Source organism: Episyrphus balteatus, chromosome 2 (assembly GCF_945859705.1).
Source record: "Episyrphus balteatus chromosome 2, idEpiBalt1.1, whole genome shotgun sequence".
Taxonomy (NCBI): domain Eukaryota; kingdom Metazoa; phylum Arthropoda; class Insecta; order Diptera; family Syrphidae; genus Episyrphus; species Episyrphus balteatus.
This window is the reverse complement of record NC_079135.1, coordinates 22,150,285-22,160,098: the sequence shown is the minus strand read 5'-3', so window position 1 is coordinate 22,160,098 and position 9,814 is coordinate 22,150,285. Positions and strand designations below refer to the sequence as shown.

The following is a 9,814-nucleotide window of genomic DNA, read 5'->3' as shown; positions in this document are numbered from 1 at the left end:
TTTGGGCGCATGTAAAACGTCTGTCATGGGTATTTTTGAAATCAGAGAGTCAAGACCAACAGAATGAGACTAATTTCAAGTGGTTACCCCAAGCCCTTGCGTTCGCGTAAAAGATCGCGTGTTTGGGTTCGTCTGTCGGGTGTTTGGGCGCGGATAAAACGTCTGTCATGGGTATTTTCGCAATCAGGGAGTCAAGGGCTACAGGATCCAATTGTTTTTAGGTGGTTACCCTAATCCCTAAAAACGCGTAAAAATGCGCGTTTTTAGGCTCGTCTGTCTGGTGTTTGGGCGCGGTTAAAACGTCTGTCATGGGTGTTTTTGTAATCAGGGCGATGAGGGCGTCAGGATCCAATTATTTCTAGGTGGTTACCCTCACTAAATCAATTTTCAGAAAAAATGTACTTTTGATGCACTTTTTCTCAGCAAAGGCGCAGACACATGCTGGCAGACGTTCGTTTTCGTCATCACCATGACTGGGACTTATTCTAATATTAATATCAATCGGTTACCTCTCACGCAAAAAATCTGCTCCCGGCTCTTAGACTATAAGTAGCCCTATGACAATTACACGGTGTTACAAAAATGAGGTTTTAAAATATACGCGGGCGGAGATCTATCAGGTTTTGTAGAGCTAGTCGCACTGAATACGAAACGGTATTTGAAAATCCCCTAACACCCCCAAAATCTGGAGTTACGGGCAAAAAACGGTTTTTTGGACCTTCGCCCATTGAAAAAATTCTAGCTTCGACAATTTTTTACCCATTTTCGATTTTTTTACAGTTTCTGATAGAAGATAAATATACCTTTTTAACAATGTATAAAACATGTAACTCGGTTAAACCACTTAGAATTTATAAGATGTCAAAGTTCAAAAATTCAATTTTTTTTGTCATTTGCCCAACTTCGGCATCAATTTAAAGTATATGTTTTCAAAACAACATGCTATTTAAAAAATATATTCTAAAACTATATCTATTTCCCAATTGATCGAGGTATTTTTTATGAAAATCACTTCAACATTGGCTTAGAAAAAAAAATTTTTCGATTTCAACCCAGATACAGAAATTGGAACTTTTAGGTATAGAACAAAAATGTTGTTTCGGCACGTAGTAGGATAAGTTGGGCGCCAGGATTTGATGAAGGGTTTTTGTAGAGGAGCTCAATACAAACATTTTTTTCTTTGGGAGGGGGGTCTATCTCCCCCCGTTTAGGTGGGAGGGGCATTTTTCTAAAAAAAAATTATCAAAATAAAAAAAAATTATTAAAAAACAACGGCAACACTTACAGTAATAAATGATACCATTTCCAAAAGGCAAAATTGTGCATTTGATTCTAATTTTTAAATCAATATAATATTACCAATAGTTTTTGAAATAATCGATTTCAAAGTTTAAAATAGGGGAAAAAAATTTTTTTAAAACTCATTTTATACTATTTTTGTCCAGACTGCGAATTTTAGTAAATAAATTACTTAGACAGAAAACTGCCTCAATTGATTCCTTATCGAACCGTGAAAACTATATGTTTCTATGTCTTCTAGTTTTTGGGAAAATTGAAAAATTATTTTATCAGATTTTTCTTTTTTCAAAATATTTTTTGTTTTTATTTTTTTTTATTTTTCAATTTTCTCAAAAACTAGAAGACATAGAAACATATAGTTTTCACGGTTCGATAAGGAATCAATTGAGGCAGTTTTCTGTGTGAGTAATTTATTTACTAAAATTCACAGTCTGGACAAAAATAGTATAAAATGAGTTTTAAAAAAAATTTTTTCCCCTATTTTAAACTTTGAAATCGATTATTTCAAAAACTATTGGTAATATTATATTGATTTAAAAATTAGAATCAAATGCACAATTTTGCCTTTTGGAAATGGTATCATTTATTACTGTAAGTGTTGCCGTTGTTTTTTAATAATTTTTTTTTATTTTGATAATTTTTTTTTAGAAAAATGCCCCTCCCACCTAAACGGGGGGAGATAGACCCCCCGTCCAAAGAAAAAAATGTTTGTATTGAGCTCCTCTACAAAAACCTTTTATCAAATCCTGGCGCCCAACTTATCCTACTACGTGCCGAAACAACATTTTTGTTCTATACCTAAAAGTTCCAATTTCTGTATCTGGGTTGAAATCGAAAAATTTTTTTTTCTAAGCCAATGTTGAAGTGATTTTCATAAAAAATACCTCGATCATTTGGGAAATATATATAGTTTTAGAATATATTTTTTAAATAGCATGTTGTTTTGAAAACATATACTTTAAATTGATGCCGAAGTTGGGCAAATGACAAAAAAAAATTGAAATTTTGAACTTCGACATCTTATAAATTCTAAGTGGTTTAACCGAGTTACATGTTTTATACATTGTTAAAAAGGTATATTTATCTTCTATCAGAAACTGTAAAAAAATCGAAAATGGGTAAAAAATTGTCGAAGCTAGATTTTTTTCAATGGGCGAAGGTCCAAAAAACCGTTTTTTGCCCGTAACTCCAGATTTTGGGGGTGTTAGGGGATTTTTAAATACCGTTTCGTATTCAGTGCGACTAGCTCTACAAAACCTGATAGGTCTCCGCCCGCGTATTTTTTGAGTGTTACACCGTGTTATTGTTTCTTCTAAAACGTTTTTTTTTTAGTGTATAATTGAAAAAAAAAAAAAAACGAATACGCTTTCAGCTTTCATTGTTCCACTGTTTATGTGGGTTTTTTCAATATTTATCTTCGGCGACTAAAATTTTAGGCCCTCAATATTATGATTGGCAAATCGAATTTTTATTCGATTATTTGTTCAATATAATGATTTAAATATAAAACAAATCCCTCAAAAAGTTTATTATAATAAAAACAAAATATTTATGGCACAGTGAGTTTATTATTTTCATTTTTCCCGTGATGCGTACCAAGATTGAAAAAAAAAATCAGGTACCAAAAGATGGTCGACTTTCGTTTGCAAATTCCAATTTTGTCATGATTATAACCGAAATCTTTTTCAAACAAAATTTATATTTACCACCTAAATTTCTGGCATAAGAAACTAATTTATTTAATCCATCACTGTTGTCGTTGTCGTTTCATTCATCATCTTTGTTGTTGTTGTATTTTCATCCACCACATCCACATTTGATTTTGTTAAATCTCGATTTTGATTTCCCTCAAGATTAACAATCGATTTTGAGATATCTAATGCTTTCTGGCACATTGCTCTAATACCAATCCAACTCTCATGACCAATGGGCCGAATATGTACAGGAGATGGCTGAAAGCCCAATTCATTCGATGGCAATTCCACAACTAAAGCAAATGGTACTTTAACAATACCAAATGCATAGTCAACAATTGATCCGGAGTAAGTGTGTTTTCGAATGGTCGATATACTGCCACATCGGTACACACGTCCTGACACTTTTTTAATTGCCTTCTTGCCACAATCGGCTAATTGTTGGTGTTCTTTCCATGAAATTGGTAATTCTCTGTATAGAGTATATAAAAAACACACACACATCAAGTAAATATTTGCCATTGTTTGTTTTTTTTTTTTAAACAACTTAAGTAGAGATAAGATTAATAATTTTTCTAAGAATAAAAATAAATATTTTTGAAAGAACTTAATTAAAAAAAAACTTTAAGAAAATTTCTTTAAATTAAAAAAAAGTAAAGTTTCGTTAAGACACCCTTAAGGCTTCGTTAAAGCTTCTTTTGTTCAATTTAGATAACATATACCTAAGATAAATACAATTCTTCTAGGAATACAAATATTTTTGAAAGAACTTAATTAAAAAAAAATTCTAGAAATTGTGTTTAAATTCAAAAAAAAGTAAAGCTTCGTTTAGACACCTTTAAGGCTTCGTTAAAGCTTCTTTTACTAAATTTAGATAAAATATAAGATGAATAAAATTCTTCTAAGAATAAAAATATTTTTGAAAGAACTTAATTAAAACAAAAAACTTCTAGAACTTGTCTTTAAATTTAAAAAAAGTAAAGCTTCGTTTACACTCCTTTAAGGCTTCGTTAAAGTTTCTTTTGCTAAATTAAGATAAGATATAAGATGAATAAAATTCTTCTTAGAATAAAAATATTTCTGAAAGAACTTATTTAAAATAAAAACTTATACTAAATTCTTTAAATTAAAAAAAAGTAGTTGTCTTTAAATTAAAAAATAAAAGAAAAGCTTCGTTTAGACATCTTTAAGGCTTCGTTAAAGCTTATTTTGATAAATTGAAATAAGATATCAGATGAATTAAATTTTTATAAGAATACAAATATTTTTGAAAGAACTTAATTAAAAAAAAAAACTTCTTCTAGGTATTGTCTGTAAATTAAAAAAAAAGTAAAGCTTCGTAAAGACACCTTTAAGGCTTCGTTAAGGCTTCTTTTGTTAAATTTAAACAAGATATAAGATGAATAAAATTCTACTAAGAATACAAATGTTTTTGAAAGAACTTAATTAAAAAAAAAACTTCTGGAAATTGTTTTTAAATAAAAAAAATTAAAACATCGTTTAGACTCCTTTAAGGTTTCGTTAAAACTTCTTTTGTTAAATTTAGATAAAATATAAGATAAATAAAATTCTTCGAAGAATAAAAATATTTTTGAAAGAACTTCATTAAAAAAAATTCTAGAAATTGTCTTTAAACTTAAGAAAAGTAAAGCTTCGTTAAGACAACTTTAAGGCTTCGGTAAAGCTTCTTTTGATTAATTTAGATAAATAAAATTCTTCTAAGAATAAAAATCTCTTTGAAAGAACTTAATTGAAAACAAAATTTCTAGAAATTGACACCTTTAAGGCTTCTTTAAAGCTTCTTTTGCTAAATTTAGTACATTTTCTATAGCTTTTTGAAAAGGCACACAAAAAAACTGAAAATAAAAACAAAAATTTAAACAAACTTAGTATATCCCCAGGGGTACATGATGGCCTGCCCATACGAATGCAGTGACAAAAATAGTAACAAATGTGGTCGCAGCTTCTCCATGATATTCCTCAGAGCACAAGTTTCCGGTTCCGAAAATGGTTTCTCTCCTTTATAAGTGCTTCGACTTGCTTTCGTTGATCCATTTTCCCAATGGAAATCAAAGTTGCGATTACAATCGGTTCCGATACTTTTCAAAATACTGTGTGGTCGACGATTCTTTCTCCACATGGGATTCTAGATGAAATGCACAGACAAAAAAAACAACAACAGATTTTTTTTAAGGACATCTCGCACACAACATAAAATTCTATACCTTATTGTAGGTGTATTCATATCCATCGGGATTTGCCAACGGAACGATGAAAAATCGAAGCTTTTCTAAAATTTTTCGATGTCGTGCATGTTTCTCTGTTAACTGTTGTATACATTTGAGGGCTACAGAAATTGTCATCCATTCTCTGGCATGAGTGCCAGCTTCAATGAAAACCACATTCTTCTTGGGAACACTATTTCCATCGGTTGCAGTGTGGAGTAGTGGATGATGGCGACCGTGATGGTAACGTTTATGCCAATCAATTTGAATAGCTTTCATCTGACGTCCTTCATAGGAACGTCCAATATTGTAGACTTTGACAACGTCCGCATAACGATGTCGCAAATAGTCTAGATAATCGTTAATCTCCTTGTGCCGGAGGTAACTCGTAGTTACATCAGGCTTATTATAAGTACTCATTAACATTTTTCCATAATTTCGTTTTTGATTTTTTTGAGTAGATTATTATTAAGGGTATAATTTTGTTAACTGTTTTATTTAATTTTTTTGTAGAAAAAAAAAAAGAATTTGAAGAACGACACGACTTTTATTTGACAAACTCCGAACGTTGACTACGATAAGACTGTAGAAGAAATTCAGGATTTGCCTGGGTTAAAGTCATTGCCCGGAGAAGGGAATAAACTTTGTCACAGGTCCTGGTTTGTTGGTTTGAGTGTTGAATGGGGTGGGTGGGTTTATGCGATAGGGTTGATATTGTCGGTGGTTTTTGTTTCAATGGTTTCGCGACATTTTTCCTTTAGCAAAAGTTCTAGTAGTAAAGTATGTAAGAAGTAGAAACAGAAAATTTTCTTGTCTTTATTTTAGGGTTAAGTTCAACTAGTTTGCATAAATTCTTTCTGAGGGTGGTGCATAAATTATGAAAATACAGTGAGGCAAATAATTTCGTGTGAAATTGCATATGAAAACCAATTAAGTAGATTATGTTTGGAGTCTCAAAGAAATACATGTTTGTATCAAGTTTAGATTAAAATTAATCAAAAATCAGTCAAGTACCCACCCGGGCGCCATTTTGTAAGATTTTTTTTCGGCATGTTTAAGCGAAAAATTCGTGATATTGGCCGGTCGATGTTGCAAAAAAAAGGGGTAGTAATTTTACATGCTCATGAATAAGAAGAAGAAGGTGTCGCAATCAGCAGTAAATTTCATGCTGCGCTTTATTGTCAAAAGCTGAGGTGACAAATTTAAGTTAGTCATAGGTTTTTCTTTATTTATGCTTTAAAATGCTTATTTAACAAACAATTAGGTACTCCTGAAAGTTTTTTTAATTCTATCGAAGTATTTTTATTCTACTAAGATCACGGCGAGCCACTTCTTGCGGATTGGTTCGTTAAAATAATGGGTTTCCCGGTTAAGTTACGAACTACCTTAGTAAATCCGGGTAAAATCACTAGTTTTTCTGCTCTGTAAAATTAAGGCTCAGGTTCACCGGTTTCTAAATCAAACGATTTCTCACAAGTTTCTGTAGTAAAATCGCGAGATACCTCTATAAAATCACGGAACACCCATTTTAAGGTTAAAGTTTTTACTCATTTGAAATAGGTTTATGTTGACTTATGAGGAATTTTTTTTTATTAGAGCCTTAAAGTAAAAATGTTTCATGAGGTTCTTGTCTACATTAAACACCGTTTTCAAAAAGGTATAAACAATTTTTCATTGACCAGGGGTTTAGTCAGGACATGCATGTTTTTTTTGGGTGTTGCTTTATTTTTCATACTATTTCAGATGCTTAATCAGACCTATGAATTTAGGTAAAAAAATTATTAAATTTTTTTTTTTGTATTTTCGAGAAAAAATCAAGGTTAACCCCTTGCCGAAAAAAAATGTAGGTATTTAAAAAAAAATTCTCCAAATTTATCGAGTGAGATATCAAAAGAAAGGTCTCTTTAGACTCTATTCATAACTGAAAACCAAAAGTTTTTTAAAGGTTTGGTTGCTGAGTTATTTGCATCCAAACCTATTTTTTCTTATATTTGGAGGCAGATATGCAGAAACATACCAACAGTGACTTCAACTTGCTGATGAAAAGAAGGATGACCTTCAAAGAAGAATATTCGACATCGAGATAAATCACGGAAGTCTTTGATAAAGAACGAACCATGAAGAAGCTGATTTGTTCTACACTGAGAGGAAGCCGCTTCATCAAAATGCAGAAAAAGTGTGAAGATCCTCTCTGTTAAATTCATATTTTGTTTGCTTTAAAACCTCTCCCAACCTTTTATTTTTTTTTGTTAAGGACCACCCTAATGTACAGACTTGTTATCTTGGTAATTTCAAAAATAAATTTCTATCACCTCATCAAAAACCCTTTCCGTGTTGTCTTAAAACTTTATAGAGTTAAAAAAAGATTACGTATACACCCGAGTGAACACGTTTTGGATATCAATTTATTATTTAATAATAAAAAGAGTGTTAAAGTAATAAATTAGTTCAAGCAAATAAAGATAACAATATTTTTTCCATTGGAGTACACAAAAAAAAAATAATAAAAACAAAAAAATAGAAACAATTTGTTAAAAGATTAACAAAAATTTAAATATTTGAAAATCATAAATTTGTTTTGAATTTACTGTTGACTAACTGACTAACTGTATATAATATTTTTTATTCTATTCTTGACTTTCTTGTTCAAATTATGTTCAACTGTTGATTTGAGATATTCGTGTCTCCACCATTTATTTCCGATTTATACCAAAAATAGTAAAAAAAAACTAAATCACGCAATCATAAAACGACTGAATGTACAATGGCACAGTCATGATTTTATAGATCTACCCCTTACTATAGTATCTTCAGTACATAATGGATAATAAAAATGTATAAAAGTATGAATGTACAGAAACATTTTTTGCGAATTACGAGCATAATGAATTTCATAAAAAAAAAGAAAAAGTTTGGGGAATATTCATACCAGCGCAAACCCTCTTAGGATAAGGAAGGCCAAATTCATAGTCTTTATTTTGTATTTTTAGTGAATACAGGCGTTGAACCACAAAATAATATTGACTCTAAAGACCTACCGTAACAAGGATAAAGTTTTCTTTTTTTTTTCTGTATATATTGCCAAAAGCAAACTAACCGTTTTGGTAATAAAGTATAATTGAGGAATCCTTTAGTACCAGTCGCCAGGGATGCAATTATGATTCGTTTTGTTTTTTTTTTTTTAGGAGTTTGAGTTTTACCTTCAGCTTTTTGGCTTAAACGATATACTCGTGGAACATCAGCAATAAGAGTTGTAATTTGTTGAAAAATAGTTGTTAATTCAACTCTTGCCATTTAGGAACAACTTTATTTTGCCTGATTTTTCAAATAACTTGATGTTGCTGATCCAAATTTACGATAAGTATATTCATTTAAGATACCAAGGAGATTAAAGCTTTATAAAGTTCAAACGAATAAGGGCAAAAGTCATTCTCAGTGAACTTTTTTGTTACCTTGATTGATATAGTTACATGGATATGGTATGCTTGGTTAGAGGATTTAATATAAACCAAGTACCTACTATATAGGTAATAGAAAAGTAAACAAAAATGGGTTCACTATACCTTATATATTTTATTCTTCCTTCGTTCGGAAGTAGTTATTTTCAGATTAAAGTCCCGTAAAAAGTTTTGGTTTACAGATATGAGGTCACATTGAACAGACGACAGACCTATGCATATGCATTCAGCTAAAAAAATACAATTTTTTTTTTAACATTTTCGAAAATTTATCCAAGGGGTCTAAAAAATTTCTCCTCATTCATCGAATGAAACATCAAAAGAAAGGTCTCTTTAGGCTCTATTCATAACCAAAAGTTTCTAGGATTTCAGGTTGCTGGATTATTTACAATCGAAATAATGTATTATGCAACAAAAACCTATACAGATATAATTTCATATCAAAATTTAAATATTTCCTTCTTTCAAAATTATTCAATGTAATATTTAAAACTGATTTTTGAAAGCTTATTGTTCCTGCTTATATGATTTTTCCAAACAGCAAATTTTGCACAAGGAATGTAAAATCGCCAATAACTTTTCTTAGATTAGAGTAATTGATTAGATTGAAGATAAAACATAAAAACGTGTGTCATATGATTAGGGGCAGTGGGGGTAAGACCGCCCCTTTAGTGTTTGATTGTCTTAAAACCCAATAAAAAACAACTTTTACTTAAAATAAAGTCTTTACTCACTAATTTAATTGTTTACTGTAGAAACATTATAAAAAAAAATAAAAAATATAGAACAAAAGATAATACGTTTTTTTCTAACAAAAACGGTCTTGCCCCTACATGGGGGTAAGACCGCCCTATCAAATTTTGTTGGTAGAAAGACCGTTGCTTTTGTTTTAAATGGAGTCTATTTGCAATAATAACACAATTATGCATTATTTTCATTAGTTCTCACTCCAGCACAAGCTTTGTGATACACATTTTGCACATAATCCAAGATTGGATCTAGAAAACAGTTGCATGTAGAAGGTGAGTAATTACATGTGAAAAGAATATACGAAAAATACCTATGTCATGAAATCTTTTTGTGTCATTTTTTACTGGTTCCTAAGCTCAAAATATGAACTTCTGTATATAAATAATCC

General features: G+C 30.6%; 1 protein-coding gene across 1 annotated transcript; it reads right to left on the bottom strand.

Moving 5' to 3' along the window:
* Positions 1-2,847: 2,847 nt before the first annotated feature.
* Positions 2,848-5,753, bottom strand: LOC129908539 (carboxypeptidase B). Its single transcript, XM_055985118.1, has 3 exons — positions 5,219-5,753; positions 4,880-5,139; positions 2,848-3,465 (listed from the first exon to the last, which is right to left on the bottom strand). Exons 1-3 carry the CDS (start codon positions 5,642-5,644, stop codon positions 3,039-3,041), a joined length of 1,113 nt encoding a protein of 370 aa, XP_055841093.1. The 5' UTR covers positions 5,645-5,753; the 3' UTR covers positions 2,848-3,038.
* Positions 5,754-9,814: the final 4,061 nt, after the last annotated feature.

What these genes read in the sequence shown, in the direction of transcription:
- LOC129908539 (XM_055985118.1), bottom strand. Translation starts at nt 5,644, where the DNA reads ATGTTAATGAGTACTTATAATAAGCCTGATGTAACTACGAGTTACCTC. An exon ending in ATGAATACACCTACAATAAG is followed by an intron (nt 5,140 to 5,218) that starts GTATAGAATTTT and finishes CATTTCATCTAG; the next exon opens with AATCCCATGTGGAGAAAGAA. An exon ending in TACCCCTGGGGATATACTAA is followed by an intron (nt 3,466 to 4,879) that starts GTTTGTTTAAAT and finishes TACTCTATACAG; the next exon opens with AGAATTACCAATTTCATGGA.